Source organism: Anoplopoma fimbria, chromosome 1 (genome assembly GCF_027596085.1).
Source record: "Anoplopoma fimbria isolate UVic2021 breed Golden Eagle Sablefish chromosome 1, Afim_UVic_2022, whole genome shotgun sequence".
NCBI classification, from domain to species: Eukaryota; Metazoa; Chordata; class Actinopteri; order Perciformes; family Anoplopomatidae; genus Anoplopoma; species Anoplopoma fimbria.
Genome location: NC_072449.1, coordinates 22,660,827 through 22,678,775, shown reverse-complemented (window position 1 = coordinate 22,678,775; position 17,949 = coordinate 22,660,827). Strand labels below are relative to the sequence as shown.

The window sequence follows — 17,949 nt, the reverse complement described above, 5'->3', positions numbered from 1 at the left end:
ATGGGAAAAGTGTTCAGACATGTAGATGTACAGGTGCACTATGTGGTCACATCAGAACACCTACACACACAGTCATACAGGCATACATACAAGATATTTGGTTATTGCAGAATCATCAATGATTTTTATATTGAAGGCACGTTGGTATTGGTTGACTTAAGAGTCCGTTTTTGGTTTCAACACCAAAGCAATGCTTGATTATTGATATGATTTGGCTCTAGCTTACATTTAAAATAAGTCCTCACAAAAAGAAATATGTACACTGGACAATAGTGGCATGTCTGCGCTGTCTCATGCCTCTCAAGCCACATTAGCCACACAGAGAATGGCTTTCATAATAAGGCAAAGTTGGTCAGAGGCTGAGCTCGACAATGAAACCCGTGGAAACTACAATGATCGTCGCTGAGTTTTGCTTTGAGCATCTGCGATGTCTGCTAAATGCTTCAGTCCTTTTGGCACACATCGTGAAATACAATAAATGTCAAACAGCGCTATGATTGCAGATCAGGACTATACAGCCTGTCAGAGTCACATAGACGACCTCGGCTCGCTGCCGCTGGTAGAAAGCTTAAAGGAAATACTTTGAATTTTTCAACATTTAACCTAAACCCTTTTTGGGTCTATGCAGGGCCATTGGAACTAATCCAGGTTTTTACTTCTATATTGTTAGTGTTACGGGCCCCGGATTGTTGCCATAACAACATTAGAGAGGAATGAAGTGGCCTAAATAATACAATGTTGGTGGTTTGTCTTACTGCACTCATATATATTTGCATTCATTAATCTTTATTATATCAATTAATGTAACGAGTAAATAGTTTTTATTACTTATTTTATTACTTTCAAAACATCTTCATCTCAACCACGTTGGTGGCAATGAGAAGTTTTCTGGTTTGTTGTGTTAAATAAATAACATTAATAAAGGCATATGGCATAAAACCCCAAGGGGCGAGTGGCTCACCACTAAATTGAAACAAGACTTTTGTAATTTCAATAATTGAATAAACCACACAGCAATAAAAAAAACTCCCCGTTTTTTTAAATTCTGATTTACATTGTCATTTCTAGGCCCTTCACATTGATCAACCTTACCCCAATTCTAACTATTATTTATCGACATAAATATGAAAAATATTGTAATGAATTCATGTGACCAAAAGGATGTCAAACCATTTAATCCTCAAATTGTAACAAAATATCTAAATGTCTTCTTCGCCTCGCAGCCCTTGAAAGCCCATGATGTCGTATCACCGTGACACTGAGCAGAGGTCTATTCCCAAAGAGCAAAGAGGGGAAGGAAGAGAGAAGATACAGTCTACTTGTTTTCTGAATGGAGGGTTTCAGAAGTACGAACAGGCTTTCATACTGAGACAATGGCTCGTGTCCACCCTGCTGCGCTCTGCCTGCTCCTCTCCCTCCCCATTCTCCGTCTCTCTATCTGCCTCTGAGCAGAAACACACGGCACATCCTGCTCAACACAACCCACCAGCCAAAAGTTCACTTCCTGCTCCTCAGCTCTTCTCCTTCACACCGACCCTATTCCCAGGACAAGCATTAACAGCCCTCCGAACGCTCCAATGGCATCGGGACATACAAACAGACAAGCAAAAGCTTCCCCTCTCTATAGATACACAGCCCTCCCCCTCCGTCTGTCATACACATTAATGCAATCAGGCAAATTTCAAACAGCGCACATCCTACAGACATGTTCAGCCATTATCTTGCTCTTCCCTCCTGCACAGATTTGGAGTGACAGTGGAAACACTTTGTGTTATTTTAATGGTGTAAGGCAGGGAAAAGGAGACCGACTTTCATTTAAACTAGTGAATGAGGGGACTGAAATTCCCACGACTGACACTTCCTTTTCACCCAACATTTTTAGCACGTATGCACATGCTTGTGGAACAAGCTCTTACTGTTTGATTTAAGCTATCCTTTCTTTTTATTTGTCCCCGAGCTAAACAAAAAATCCCAAACTTGAAGCATCGTCCGTAACAAGCTGACTTCCTGTTTGTTTGTGTGCATGTGCAGCCTCAGACTGACTCCCGTCATTGAAAGTTCAATAACCTCTGGAGAAAAAGGGGTCACACAATATGAGGCTAGTTTTCATACTCGCTTTGAGCATCTGCCCGTCTGTTGAGGGAAGAACTGGGAATACATTTTGTCTTGTGGAGAAATTTCCAAGCACAACACTTGTCACCTAGACCTTGTATGTGTGGTTGAAACCAAAGAATGATGCTCACTAAAGTGAGGTTCAGAAATTCACAAACAGCCAGTTAAGATAATAACAAATTACTTTTTTGGCTTATGTTGTTACAATGGAATTGGTCAGACCGGCACAAGCCTCTTTGAGGACGACACAATAGAAAATGTATACCGCATAGTAAAAATTAAAAACAACAAAAAAATGTTAATATCACATGTTATCGCTCCACCATAAAACTGTAACAAGAAATCTATAAACAGAAATAACCACAGGTTTAACACAGGACAACTGCCCTGTTAATAGGAAAATAAAAAAGTGTGTGTGAGTGTGTGCATGTGTGTCTGTGTAATCATGTGTGTTGATAATTCGAAGGTTTAGTAAAGCTTAGCGTCCCCATGCTGGGTTCAGTCCTGAGGTAAGCACCAGTTTCACGTGCGCTGCTTTCAGTTCAAAACAATTTAAAGAAAAAGAAGTGACAGAAAACAACATGTTTGATATGATCATATGCTACAGAAAAGAGAAGCCCTTAAATTATTGTTACATTTAAAAAAAAAAAAAAAAAAAAAAAAAAAAAAGAAAGTTTTTTTTTTTTTTTTAGCCTTTAAGATTCACCAAGTCTATCACAGTGTATTTATGGCTTTAGTCTTCACATTCACCCACTGAGGTTGGCATTGGCACTATAGTGGTCAGGCATTTGTAATCTAAATCAAGGACCAGTAGAAATGAAAAAAAAAAAAAAAAAAAAAAAAAAAGCATGTTCTTTGGAATAAGCATTTTAAGACAAAAATGTGCCGTCAACCCGCAACCTTTAAGTGCTCTTTTGTTTTCAAGCTGGAGGAACTGCTGGTCAGCCAACAAAGAAACATGTCATTCTTTGTTTCCACGTTTGATACCAGCGGGGAAGGGAGGCCAGGCCGGGAGACATTTGCTAGGCTGGAATATGATGTTAATAAGTGAATCAGAGGGGTAAGATGGCAGGCATGAAATGGGACAGCATGCCGGCGAGCAGTGGGAATTGTCCAGGAGAAAGTGAGATTTCACAGGGATTACTGAGGCACAGCAGCTGGGATGTGCTGTTCACCCGTCGGCTTCCAGGGAAGACCCACAAACCCCTTGTTTTCATATCACAGACAGATTAGCAACTTGCTATGTGTGTGTGAGTGAAGGGAGGGGGGTTGTATGTACGTGTGTGGTGAGTGGAGCGGAGCGCGTTTAAGGCAAAGGCGCTCACTTTGGCCTGTCAACAGTAGCAGGGGTCCCAGACAACAGACTACAGGGGAGGGAGGTCAAATGGGAGGTCGGACAACGCGACATCTGACTACTGCCGCTACGCGATGAATCACTGTGCTGCTGCGAATAGAGTAATTGCTCTTAATAGTAACTGACAAATTTCTGTGCAATTAATTCTTTCCGAGCCTTTCTGATCGGCTGCATCGGTAATTGTAAATATTACACAATGACCGAGGCAACTCCCAAGCTTCGTCTACACCATGAGATGAAGCTACACTCATCATGAACAGGGATTAGTGTGTCACCAGTCGGGTATGTGCACTCATGTCCCAGTTATGAGATCACAGGGTTGTGCTTACTGCATCTCAATAACAACTGAAAGCTAAGGGATGTTAGTCAAAATGCGAAGGAAGTTTTAGCTCAAGAAGGGTTATACGCTAACACGAGTGTAAGGCTGATTAAGCTACTATTACTGTCACATAGTAGGGGCCTTTATCCACACAAAACGTGTGGGGGAGTGGGTTACTTTTTAAAATGTGGAGAAAAATAAAACAGAGGAGACTTTACCGAAATGCTGATGCAATTGCTCTTATAGTTCAGTCATTTCCTTTCCATTTGGGAAGCAGGAACATGAGAAGCTGGAGAGTGAGATACATAAATTGTCCAGTACCCCAAAAACAGAAGAAAAAAAAATATATATACATCATCCCATTACTTTAAAGTCCAGAAGAGTTGGCTTATTCTTTTGGTAAAAGTTCCGCTCAGGTTTGGACTGAAACCCTGAATCTTGTCCTTATGTGCTTTTTTCATTTTTTGTACAAAGATGATACTTAATAGTACACAGGTTTAGGGTCAGATTGCAACATTTCCTTGCAACAGTTTCTCTTTGGATTTCACCATTATACAAAAATAAATAAAACAATTTCATTTTGGTTTTCAATTTATCACTTTGGCTCAATGGCTGTAATTTTTTAAATGTTTGTTTGCATACACTGTACATAAATACTGTACTTGTTTGAGTGTCTCTTGGTCACGGAATAGCACAAAGTCCTTTATGAAGGAGCACTTTAAGATACATTAGATGCATAGATAGGCACTTACAGTCTACACATTTTGGTGTGCATGAACAGACCAATTCCTCTTGGCCTGAGTCTGAGGTGCAGTGGAGATATGGTGTTGAGGTGAATGGCTTTAGAATACTGCAAGTTGTGTGTGCACACAGACCTATTGGTGAATGCCATTTGTACAGGTCTTGTGGTCTTAGCTGGGTGAGTAGCGGTCAATGGTACGGGCATCGGAGAGTGCCTGTTGGGGATGGGGGAGGGGTTGGCCCAGGACGTCCATCTTGTCGTGGGAGAGGCCAAGGTGCTCTGCGGCCAGTTTGGACAGGGGGTAGAGGCTTTCTATGACCTTTGCATCAGCAACCAGTTGCTGCTGGGCTTGGATGAGAAGCTCATTGGCCTTCTCCTGCTTCAGCCCCAGATGCTCTGCTGCATATTTACTCAGAGGATAGATGCCCTCAGCAAAGTCCAGCTTCAGCTTCCCATCTGTGGTCAGGCCCCCTGCAGACCCTCCACTGCTGTGCATCTTCATGTGGCTGATGAGGTTGCGCTGCTGAGCGAACTTTCCCCCGCACACCTGACATTCGTAGGGCTTCTCCCCGGAGTGGATGCGCATGTGCTCGGTGAGGCGATACTGGCGGGTGAAGCGCATGCCACAGGAGTCGCAGGCGAAAGGTTTAAGGCCCAGGTGGCTGCGCATGTGGCGCGTCATGGTGCCCCGCTGCGTGAACTTCTTGCCGCAGATGCTGCAGGGGTAAGGCCGGGTCAGCCAGTGGGTCTTCTCATGCTGCCGCAAAGTAGCCGGGTCTTTGTAGGACTTCTCGCAGGAGGAACAGCGGTAGGGTCTCATCATCTCCCCGATGCCCCCTGAACCCAGCCCCTGGTTGGACTTGTTCTCCAGGTGGGACAGACTGTTCAAACTGTTGCTGCTGTTCAGGCTCCCATAACCGTTTGTATTACTGCTTATGTTTTTGGTGCTGCTGTTATTGCTGTTTCCCATCTCCCCACCAGAGTTTCCATACAGCTCTTCCTCCGTGTGTGTCTCCACATGTGCGTTGAGCTGCTCCGAGCTCGGGAAGCCTTTGTCACAGGGGATGCACACATACAGATTGTCCCCGAAGCTCTCTGGCTCATACGGCATGTGGAACCTCCCCATCGGTCCAGAAGGGGACGGGCGGCCTTCACTACTGCCTGTCTCCTCTGTGCCTGACCCGCTCTTGTCGTCTGCTCCTTCACTCTCCTCCCCACCCTTGTTGTGGTTATGATGCTGGTCTCCATTTTCACCCCCTTCCTCGTCATCCTCATCGTCATCCTCATCTTCAGCTGTGTATGATAGTGGCTCATGTTTCACCCAGCGGTAGATGTTGCCCATATCTCTGCCTGCCTCTCCGGCTTCCGTTGGGGTGTCAGGGCTGGGGGGGCATGGGTAGCGATCTCTGGCCTGGGAGCCTGAGCGGTGCAGGTGGGGGAGATGTGGGCCAAGTGGCTGGTTGAGATGGGGGAAATGTGGAGGAGTGAGGGAGCTTGCCTGGTCATTTGACTCCATTTTTTCTGAGGGGAAGGCCCTTCCATTCGTCCCCTGCATGGGACTGCCGCGGCCGCTCAGAGTCCCGTCTCGCTCCTCATCATTGTGAGTGTTTGCCAGATGGGATTGGGAGGGTGTGTGCTGTGACTGGGAGTTGGGGCTTTTCTTGGAGAGATCAAGGCCGTAGTTGGGGGAGCAGTTCCTCTCAGTGTGGGCTGAGCGACAAAGCTGGGCGGGCAGAGCTGACTGCAGGGACGGGAACACCTGAGAGCCCTGGATGGAGGTTGGAGCATACAGCTCCCCAGCATGAATGGCTAGTCGATGGGGAACTAGCTCCTCTAGTGGTGATGCCCGGGTTGCATGGCTGTTCAAAATTCCTCCTGTGGGGCAGGATTGTATGACAGGAGTAGAAATCCTATACCTGCCCCCACTCCCTAAACCCATGCTATTGGGCCCCATCTTTGGGTAGGGCAGAAATGCAGGACCTGGGCGGGGAGGGTACTTGCCATTTCTTTTCAGCTTCTTTTTGCACAAAGCCACTAAGTCAAGCAGCTGAAGGTAGCTGGCTGCTGCTAAAACAGCCCCTAGATTTGGTTCAGTGGGAGAAGTGGGGTCCCCCTCACTAAGGCGGCCTGTGTATATGTAGTCCAGAATGACCCTGAAGACCCCTGGACTCACCATCTCGTGGTCAAGGTTGATGAGATTGTCATGGACCACCAAAGATTTCAAGTAGAGGCTGCTGGCAGCCAGAATGTTCTTGTGAGCTCTGAAGAGGGCGTTCTGCACCACGATGATAACATCACACAGGAAGCCTTTGGTTCGTTGGCTGTTGAGCTGCAGGAGGAGATCCCTAGCATGACTTGGAACTTCCATGGCACCCAGCATCGTCTTCAGTCCGCCACCTGCAACAAAAGATATCTGTAAAACGTCATGCGGCAGTCAGCATTTTCAATACACAAAAGAACAGTTAATGTGTCATTTTTTGCACCACGGAAATGATTATTGATACATTATACAAAAAGATTCTCTGAAATATATTATTAATTCATCAGACTAAATTCAAATATCTTTGAGAGGTTTCAGCGCCAACACGTTTTATTGGCTTCATAAGAGTAAAAAGAAAATTTGCAAAAATCTGGAAACAAGAATATATGCATACATCTATGAGGAGGAATTAATTAATTACAGATCTCTTGATGAAAACGACACATCCCTTAATTAGATTGCATTTCTATGTTAATCATAGAACCAGCTACTGTTTATATAATCATGTTTAATTCATTGATTACACTCAATGAAACATGCACAAAAGCAGAACTTATGTGTGAATGTGCACATACTACTTAGTAGAAGTGAACTTTTGCTAAAGGTGAGCTGTTGCAATGGTTTTCTCATTATCAGAAATTCAAGTCAACGCATTCACTTCCTCTGCAGCGAGCAAGAAAAAAAGAAAAGAACAAAATTTAGAGAACGGCAGATCTATATTTTGTAACCACTGGCTTCCTGATAAAGTATTCCAGAAGTTGTGTGCAGGGTTTGAAACAAAGCAAGGGGTGAATGTTTCACAAGTATGATGAACAGCAGGTATAATAAACCTGTGAAGGGACGCACACATCCAAAAATAGATAGATCTTTCGGCTCCCCTTTCTGTCTAATCATATAAGGTACAGCGAATGAACGCGATGTAAATCACCATTACATGGTTCAATGTTTTACGTTGAGATGAGCTGCAGGAATCTAATACACACACACACACACACACACACAGATTCACACACACACACACACACTCAAACAGCAACACTAATTGTTCCATCAAGCCTAAAATAAACTATATCAGCCGCATGCATGAAACACCGTGTATTGTTCAACCAGTGGCATCTGAGGATAGTTTACATATGAGATTAAACGTCTCGAACTGTCCCAAAGGGCTTCGTCTCACTGATGGGAAACAAGCTACTAAATAAATATCATGTCATCCGTCTGATTATGGTCTTCCTGACACCAGCTCATTCACTTCTTGTTTATTTCATTCAGTGTACACGCTCAGGAGAAGAATAGGGAAGTATGAAATTGGGTAAAATAGACCAGGACGAATGAGCTAATAAGGAATTCTGGAGAATCCTGAACAAATAGTCATATGATTATTATCTTCTCTGAAATTTTGTTTTTGCATGTTCAGCATCAGGCGGTTAATGTCAAAAGGAAACTCTGATTTCATCACTGATGAAATGAAAAAATTAAAAGAAAGAACAATCATGACGTCCGGCTAGTGATCATGCGAAGAACAGTCATCAATATTGAAGTCAAAATATATCTTTTCATAAAAAGGTTTTTTTTTTTTAAATAGGTTCTTTCCTTATTTCTATACTTATGACTTGTATGCTATTTATTATTTACAATTTGGTGAACATGAATAATAAAAAAGGGCTATGAATAAAAAGGTGGGTTGGACAAAGATGGGTTTACTCTTCATCATGTCCCCAGTTGTCATCTAAAGTGTTTCCACTTCTGGTTTTTCTCTGGCTTTGATTACTCAACGGTCATATTTTACTATAAATTTCATCGTCGGTCAGATCAAACGTGTTTAGAAATAGAAAGAGTGATATGAGGAATAAACCAAGTACTTTCCACAATGTGCCGAACTTTTTGCAGTCTCCATTGCATTAAGGGCTGTTTAGCTTACCGTTACTGTGACTGGTTACTGCGCGGCGCACTGTGACATGTTGTGTACTCACACACACACAATCTGTGTACATTCTCGTGTGTATGTGGTCTGCAGAGCTGTATTATGTGACACAGTTCACTTGCATCACAGAGCATGACAGAAATTAAAGGCTTTTTTATATCCTGATTTATGATGACAGATTTTTTTTTACAGAGCTTTTAAATCCACATTTGATATATCCTTGCAAAATTTGTTAAATCTTCTGTGATGCGAGAAGAAAAAAATCTGATGCACAAAGCAACAATTCTGTGCACCTGCAATGTGTGTGTACAAGTTATTATTTTTGGTAACGTCCTGTGGTAAAAACAGTCAAGGTAGCTGTGAGTTTCCCATCAAGACAAGAAGAGTCTCTCTTTCTTGTTGTGATCAGAATGAGTCTTGTGAGAAGCTATAACTTGCCTTTTAAAATATTTGAGCTTGCCATTTGATGTAGCCTACTGACAAAAAGTGAAAGATCACAGTAAAACATGTTTTATAAAACTCTTGATCTGGAGGGCATGTGTAAGCCCATAGCATCCTGTTAGGAAGCCATCTATGATCGCAATGATATTAAGTCAGAGAACAAATCTTAGAGCAAGCTATAATGTTCTTTTAAGCACATTCAAAAACTGCAATACAGCTTGTTTTGTGAGTCTGTTGTGTTGTGTGGGCTAAATTAAATCATTGATCTAGGTTGCACATAGACTCTGGGAAAGGGTTACTTGAGTCATTCCAACGCATGGCTGTTTCAATCTGATAGCATTATTTTGAATGGCCCGTCAACATGCTGGAAACTTAGATGAAGGTGATATAGTTTGGAGCGATGACATTCGGTTATTTGCATTAGATTAATATTCATTGCCGCTGTGTTTTCCTTGTTTTGTCACTTTTGTGGTTTGGGGTGAAGCGGGAGACTAAACTTCCTACCTCTACATGCAGCCTGAGTCACATAAACACTCCAGACATCTGCTTAAAACATTGTGTTGACATTTTGTTATCTTTCATTTTCAATTTGCTGCCCATGCTCATGCCTCCTTGTTTATTTTAGGACCCATTTGACCATGTTCATACACAGCCCATGTTCAATTTATGAGGCAACACTATATAACAACGTCAGTGTAAAATAGCAAGAATATATTTCACTGTTGTTTTATACTACTTTAATACAACTCATTTTTTTTTTTGGTCATTTTTTCGTGACTCCCAAGAGGTAAATACACACATTAAATATAAGACCGAGTTTTACATTTAGGTTAGAAAAACTGCATCCCGAACGCAGATCGAGCAGCAGCACTCATGATATATGAATAAGTTAAGTTTTAGTCTGGTCAGCAAACATCATGAAGAGTAAGAGACAGTTTCCTGTGTTATTGCTGTAATCGTGCATCTAAAAAACCATCAAACATTTATAAAATACTGTCGGAAGTATGACTGCGTCTTTATCTTGATGTGAACCGAGTTACCCGTTTATTTGGAGAGCAGATAACGTTTAATGAAATTAATATGATAATGTAGTCATCAACAAGTATATTTACAGGGAATTAATTCAATTTTAATAAACGTTACTTGGATTGTTGATTTTTACTAGCCTCTCCTGATAGATTATACATTTATTAAAAACTTAAATTAAATATAAGGTATGAAAGTTTTATTTGCGTTTTATCCATCGATCAGCAAGATTTGAAGTTCATTGCCTTTTAGCATTTGACTGCTTCACGTCCCGTTTCGCAAGCAAAACATCAAGCTGTCTGCTGACTGTGTGTGTGTCGCCTCCTCCCCGTGTCTCTGATCTGTTTTAGTCTTTACTTCTCACATATTGTACAGTAAACCGAATCACGAATGACTGCATCTCTCTGAGCTGCAGCCCTTTATCCCTTAAAAACTGCACCATAGAGCCTTAAATCACCTCCAGAAGCAGAGCTGTTTTCAGGTCAGTGTAAGGGGGTTTTCAGGGAGAATCAGACAGCTGTTTCTTCTTCAGAGCTGTCAGCAGCGCTGGAGCCTCTTTCATAGGCTACATGTATATAAAACACTGGCTTTTATATAGGACACCAGAAATGTATGAACTTAAATATTTCCCCCGAAATATTCCTATAATATTCGTCAGAGTGTCTGTGTTCGCCTTAAAAACCCAGCAGTGACTGTTTTATATTATCTATTAGAGAAATGATCATGATTTTTCTGTTGCTTCCTTCTTAAAATTATTATTATAGAAGTTGAAGTTCCCTTTTAACAGAGGTCAATGTTCTTTTTTAACTTTTGCATTAAATTTGAGTTAAAAACATTTAAAAAAAAATAATTCAACTCGAAAGTGATATATTTAAAAAAAGAAAACAATTGATGCGTTTCAAGTTTTACACAAATTTTGTGATTTTTGAAGCATACTGTAATCTAAATGTGTCATTACATTTGACTGATCCTGAATGAATATAAACAAATGATTGACTGTTCTATGTATAATTATTTATTCGAAAAAATGCATCTTTTCAACCGACTAGAATTAAATGCGGAAAAGAGAATAAGCGGAGCCTCCCTTGTCGATATTAAAATCATACTAGAATTAAAAACTAAAGAATATAAAATACAAATATTTCATAAAAAAAAAAAAAAAAACATATATATACTCTCTTGCACCATGCACTGCACCGTTTGATGGATAAAAAAACCTCCATGTCAAGCTTCCCCTATTCTGGTTTGGGTGCCTGATCGTGTTCAGCATATCAGCTCTTACCTGCATGCCCGATGTCTTCTGCCATCCGATCTAAGTCTCCCTTAATGATCATCTCAGCAGTCTAGGAGTCATATCTGACGTTTCAGCTTTGAACTGCCAGCCTCCAAAAAACCATGCCAGTTTTCCGAGCGCGTCTGCCAGCTCTTTTTTTTTATGATTATTAATTGATATGAATTTCTTGTCGCTCCTTAGGTCCGTCCTCCCACCCACTTTCCTCCCTCTCCCTCTTTTTTTTTTTTTTTTTCTGTCTCTGCCCCTCCTCTCCCCTCTTTCTCATCCCCTCCTATAAAAAAAAAAAAAAAAATACGTGCTTAAACCAGCATCAGTTTCCTCCTATTTTTTTTTTTTTTTTTTTTTTTTTTTTTTTCGAGTAATTTCCTTAGCTATTTTTGAGTCGGCGCAATAACGCGCACCGGGATGATAATGGAGCCTCTGTGGGCCTTAAGTGTTTTAGCGCCCCGTGTGATGTCAGTCTATAATAAAACTAAAAGGTAAAATCGAGGGCAGGAACTTCAAGTGACCCCGACTTGAACTTCTCAACACATCGTCTTAAAGAGACAGGCAGCCGTCGCACACGCGCACGTATGTTGCACATTTATGATCAGGAAACCCACTTAAACTTAATAAGTTTAATAATGGACAGAACTGGTTACATCGAGAGTTGTTAGAGCTCTTCATGTCAAGGACCTTCAAGGAATTACCCCCCCTCCTCCCCTGCGCACACCACCACCACCATATTGATTTGTATTATGTCCCTTAGGCCAAAAATTTAATTGATAACAATTCCTGTTGCTTTTTTTTTTTTGTGTGTGTGTAATTAAGAAAATCCATTCTCAATTATATTTTCATTGTTTGCTTTTTAATTAAGAAAAAAAAATACTACAACTGTTGGATTGAAGGCGTGTCTCACCTGCAGACCTCCCCTCAGACAGTGTAATAGCCCCCCTTAGCTTCACTTAAAGAACACTTTGGAAACGTATCACACCCCCATTTCTAAGGTTTTGTTGTTTTTTTTACCACAAGATTTTGGTATCAAAATATTCTTATGATTAGTAATAAAAACAGCAGCTCTGTTTCATAACATAGAGCCCACTTAAGAGTTATTAAAATTTTATTTATATGTCTTTCTATTACTTTAAGCCCTTCATCGTATGCTTAAAATCGTCTTCCCAATACTTAAAAGGGATTGGATCATTTTAATATGTCAAAATTAAAAAAAACTAAGAAATTCTAATATAACCGAAGTGTAAATCAGATGATCGTGAGGCCTCATCTGATCCAGATGCTCAAGCTTTGTCTGTAACGTTACTGAAGGCTTCATCAGGACCATCGGCTCATAACGAAAACGACATGCATCAAACTGAAACTAGGGTAAAGTCATCATAGTAGTCCTCCTGAAAAGGCTGCTCGGAGTGTCACAGTGTCAGTCACACGTCTGCATGTCTGCCATCCCTGATCGCAGCCTTACCTCGGACTCATGTCTGGTGCTCTGGCCGTATGTCTGCGCTCCTTTTCGGCATTCCCTCATTGGGACGTCCGCAGCTTCCGCCGAGTCCAGCTCTCTCTCTCTCTCTCTCTCTCTCTCTCTGTGTCTCTCTCTCTCAAAAAACTCTCTTCCGCCTAATTTTGCAGCCCCTCCGTCTCCCGCTTTTACCCTGTTTTCACTCTCTTCCATACACTGGCTATCTCACGTGTTAACAAGACTATCTGACATTTCAGACGATCCGGGGTCCGGTCGGACCAAAACCTGCCGGAGGAGACTTCACGCGCACAGCGACACCCAATGGGGGAACTCGGAGGTAGCGAATCCTGCTGGTCTGACCAAGGAGAACATGCATGTGTGTGTGTGTGTGTGTGTGTGTGTGTGTGTGTGTGTGTGTGTGTGTGTGTGTGTGTGTGTGTGTGTGTGTGTGTGTGTTGTGGGGGGGGATTTAAATGTAGCAACGCTATGACAGTTATTTAGTGATCACCATATGGGGAAAAACACACAGTAAACTATAAGGCATTTAGCCCTTAAAATGTTATTTAATTGTATTTTTTTATATTATTAATGCATTTACATGTCAGCTGTGTGTTTAATATTGCACTTAGCTGAGGTTGGCTGATTAATACACTGCGCTGTTGTATCATATCTTATAGGCTGATTATATTTTTTGGATGTAAAATTGTAATTTTAACTAAACAAAGCAATTGAACTCAAGCTGTTGGATAGATGTAGTGTCGTAAAATATTTCCCTCAGACATGTAGCTGAGTAGAGCACCATGAAATGTCTAAGCAAATTACAAGTACCTCAATCATTTTACTTAAGTACAGTACTCGAGTAAATGTACTTACAGTGACAAAGTCTAACAAAGTTGTAGCCTAATAAAAAAGGACTGGACTAATTAAATTGCACTCCAACCTTTCACGCTAAAGAAAAGATGTGCTTTGATACCGTGAATGCCCTTTTTTTGGTTAAACTTTCACTTAAGGATGGATGTTTCGTTTATATAATAAAATGAATTGAGAACGCATCAACAGAAAAATGCTGAGTGTGTATATTGCTGCTAAAAATTCAGTGTTTCCAAAAAAGTACATTTCATTGATTCAGGTGTACACTGTGGCAGCAGTCATTTACTTTCTATAAACATTAATTCTAACACATCTTCAATCTGCAGTATTTGGACGGATTATGTCAGACAGGCCTGTCTGTTATTATCCCTTCAAGTCTTTGCAGAGTCGTCCCGATGTGTTTGAAAGACCGCAGATTGAAATTGATGAAACTACTTATTTCACCATCGCTTAGGTCGTTAACAGACAGCGGATGCTATCCAGTGAAAACACTAACCGGACTGAGGCCTATTTATGTTTGTTTTGATCACAACAGCAGCTGACAATCTCATAAAGCATGTTGGGTCTCTTCCTCTTGAAATTATCCAAGTTCATGGTGGTGGGGTTTCATTAAAGTGATCCGAGCCACCCCAAGAGCCCGTCAGAGTGGAGGAAGGTATTGTCTCTCACTTCCATGTTCCCTTGATGAACTGTTGATAACCTCACAGACAGAGGTAAGCAGAGCTATGCGGGAGAATAGATACGTTCTATCAAGGATGTGACAGCGTGTTTCGATTCATGGTCCAAAATAGTTTTTTCCACTTAAGGGAACACAAAGTGAGATCATTATGCTGCGTGTCAGGTTATGTCTGCGCATAGGTTGATTTCTTTCTGTTTTAATTGACACACTATAAAAAACATTATAACTATGACTGTTGTTCTTAATCAACTCCTGCTGCCCTATGCCAATTACTTCATTTTTATACTACTTCTGATGATTATCTTTCCATCTTATTGGCATGTTTCCTTTTTCAAGATCACAAAGGCTATTTGAAAAGGAAGAAATATTTGATGTGAATAATTGCATTCAAGATATATGACGGATTACACAAATGCAGACTTGAGGTTGTTAAAAGTTTGCATTTAATCAAGATAATAGCTCGTAACGGAAGAAAGATTAAAAATAATTGTGAAATCTGTGAGTTTTATGATGTAATTGGCGCTGTATGCACCTGCAAAAGCCTCAAAATAAAAGGAAAAAAAGGGATTAGTTGCTACAACAACCCTTTACTTAGGTCTTCCTCAAATTAAACAATGTCACATGACATTCTTACTTCACAGGGGCTAAGGGTCAAAGCTTGGCCTGTGAGTAGTTTACAAAAGCATCATGACCAATGAATAATAAACCTTCAGGCCACACGTTGCTTGGACCTCCATAACAACACGAAAGGAGGAGTTACAGCCAAGAATGGTAGCTCCCGAGGACGAAAAACATATTGACGTGGTGTTTGATAGCAAAACCAGCACTCAGCTGGGATACATATGTATGGGTTAAAAGCAGATTAAATAATTTTGATATGTAAAGTGTAAAGCATATTTTATATAATTTATATTACTTTATAGGAGAGGATGAAAGTTTTTTTTTATAAATATGATACTATAAAATCTTAATTTAAGTTTCTTTGTTTTTCTCTGGGTACAGCTGCTGTCTTCCCAGACAAACTTTATCTCACTAATCAATCAGCCTCCAGAGGCCTGCGCTGGACATTAAACTTCCAGCCTGTCAAAACACAATTTAACATACCGTAATCTGGCGCACAGCAAACCTGAAATGCTGAACTTTTAATGAACTGGAAAAAAAAGCCTCCAAATTGCTGGTTGTAAGCAATGATTCAATTAAAGCTGCGAGAGCTGAGCTCCAAACACAGCCGGAGGAAGCTCATCCCAGAGACGTGTCTGCTTCCCCAAAGACCAACACTCAGTGAGGAACCAGAGCTGGAGATAAGGCAGGCTGGACAGCTAAATCCCTTAACAGTCTGCTGTCACCCTCTAAATCACACACCTTTCCCACCATTTCTCCAAGTGTAAGTATTGCAGGTTTTACATGTGATATATGTCTCGCAGAGGCTTTGTGGGTCGGATATGGAAACACAATGAGGCGGTGGATATTCTGAATGACTCTAGCCAACTTTTTCAGACATCTGTGAGCAGATATGCTGCAGGGTCATCGTGTCTCCGAGGCCCCAACCACCTCGTTTCAATTTAGGTTTCAGCTGCCGAGTATTGCAATCACCTTAGCGTCGCTCCGTTTCCGTCTGCCAGAACAGAGATACAGCGAGACTGAACAATAGACGAAAAGTCATTTTAGCACCTCGGAACAGACCCTCTGGGTGTAATGTCCCACACTTTTCTCAACTACTCCCACAAGGCCTTTTGCTCTCCCTTTTCTTACTTTCATTCACATCAATCATCCCTCTCTCCTTTCTCTGTCTTCCCTTCCAGTGGACATGGTCACACATATCTCCAGATGCTTGCCGTGACCGCCCCACCATACCAGACTCACACCCCTCCAACTTCGAATTCCGTTCACCACCAAAAATTGAACGGTAGGCTCAACATTTACACACAGACTTCTCCTAATTCATTGTAATGAGCAGTTTTGCGACAGCTTTAGAGCACAGGCGTGCAAGGCATGTCATTTGAATGTGCAGAGCTGTTTTGTGCGTTTGCTTGCTATTCTAGTTCGCCCATCTGCTGGTGATGGACAATCCTCGGGCTATGATTAGAGCCAGATCAAAAATACTTGATTTCTTTTTTCTTACACAGTAAAACATGTATAAATGCAAAATCTGTTTTTGAGGAACAGTAATATCATGCTGACGTTGTGTAACTTAACTTTAATTTGGATGAAATGGAATATAAAATAAGTGAAATAAAAAAGGGTGACTACAGGATGGGATTCTGACTCACTCTTAAGGTTACTGTTCCTATAGAGAATACTGTAATCAGCTGACAAAACAATCTTACAAGGTCCAATAGAAGCTGCTCTGGAGCTTTTGAACGTATCACAGAATCTTCCTCAGCTAATGGAAATTGCCTAGGTGTGTTGAGATTGTTGTGTCAACTGCTGTTTCCAAGGTCACAAATGAACTTTTGCCTTTGACTGTAACAAACTCCTGACTATAAGAAGCTGTAAACACAACACTGACTGATGTTATCACCTTTTGAGTTTATATGGTGAGCTGGATTCACATTTCCCGGCCACCTGTTGAATGTAAGTCCAATATTCACTCTCCTTCTAACTGTGGTTTGATCTCCATCACCTCCTGAGGGAAACATCTGCCTCATCAGCAGCTAAATGCTCCACTATGTTCTCAAGCCAGTCGTCAACTTTGTCTGTGTACTGTTTGGTGCTGAGCAGGTAGCCTATAGTTGGTTTGTAGAGCTTTTTTGCTGAAAACAACTTCTTACTGCGTCCAAAAAAGATCCTGGTGAAAGCAGCAAGACTGAACCAAAAGCAAAAGGAAATTGTTGAAAGATGCTAAAATGCTTCGTAAAGCTGCAAGAGAGTCAGATGATAACTCTTTGTCGGTTGATGACTTCCAGCGATCCCTTTTATGGATACGTCATCCATTGTCGAGATGAAAATATTGCTTATAGCCGCTTTAAGTTTTTGGCAACTGATCGCAGCTCAAATATCTGCAATAACATGAAATTAGACAACAAAATGACTCTCTAGCCAAAAGTGCATTTTATTGATGTTTAATTGGAGAAACTCAGAATGCACAGGTCAACCGTATTTACCAGCATGGCCTTGTTAACTTAGTCCTCCCTTCTCTTGCACTACAGTGTGGGTTTGTGACTCTGTTTGAATGTGTGTAGACTGGTCCAACGAGCGTCTGTGCAGCACATGGCCGTCCAATGCACGGTCTCTGCTCCCCGATCTCTCCTCATTAGCCTCACACAGTGCAGCCGTTCCCCTCTCGCCCCCTCGCCTCCCTCTCCACCTTCCACTCACAGCACACACAAGGGGAAGAGCGAAAGCTTTTGTTTTCTGTGTCCGACCTGCGCCCCATTCCAGCCCTCCTCCTTTTCTCTCCTTCTCCTCTCCACTGACTAAATCTCTTTTCCGGCTTGATACTGCTGAAAACCATATGGTGTGTGACATCATCAGGGCA

At 41.5% G+C, this 17,949-nt stretch overlaps 1 protein-coding gene across 3 annotated transcripts; it reads right to left on the bottom strand.

The window, feature by feature from the left end:
* Window positions 1-2,938: 2,938 nt before the first annotated feature.
* On the bottom strand, window positions 2,939-13,190 carry hic1 (hypermethylated in cancer 1). 3 transcript variants are annotated; one of them, XM_054605347.1, is made up of 2 exons: window positions 12,929-13,190; window positions 2,939-6,940 (listed from the first exon to the last, which is right to left on the bottom strand). In XM_054605347.1, exons 1-2 carry the CDS (start codon window positions 13,133-13,135, stop codon window positions 4,697-4,699), a joined length of 2,451 nt encoding a protein of 816 aa, XP_054461322.1. In that variant the 5' UTR covers window positions 13,136-13,190; the 3' UTR covers window positions 2,939-4,696. The 3 variants fall into 3 exon arrangements, with proteins under 3 accessions (XP_054461322.1, XP_054461394.1, XP_054461331.1); XM_054605419.1 differs by having other exon boundaries at window positions 2,939-6,924; XM_054605356.1 differs by lacking the exon at window positions 12,929-13,190 and adding an exon at window positions 11,461-11,587 and having other exon boundaries at window positions 2,939-6,924.
* Window positions 13,191-17,949: the final 4,759 nt, after the last annotated feature.

Excerpts from the sequence above, each read along its gene's own strand:
- hic1 (XM_054605347.1), bottom strand. The coding sequence starts at position 13,135 with ATGGAAGAGAGTGAAAACAGGGTAAAAGCGGGAGACGGAGGGGCTGCA. Across the intron at positions 6,941-12,928 it reads GCACCAGACATGAGTCCGAG|ATATCTTTTGTTGCAGGTGG; the intron begins GTAAGGCTGCGA and ends GACGTTTTACAG.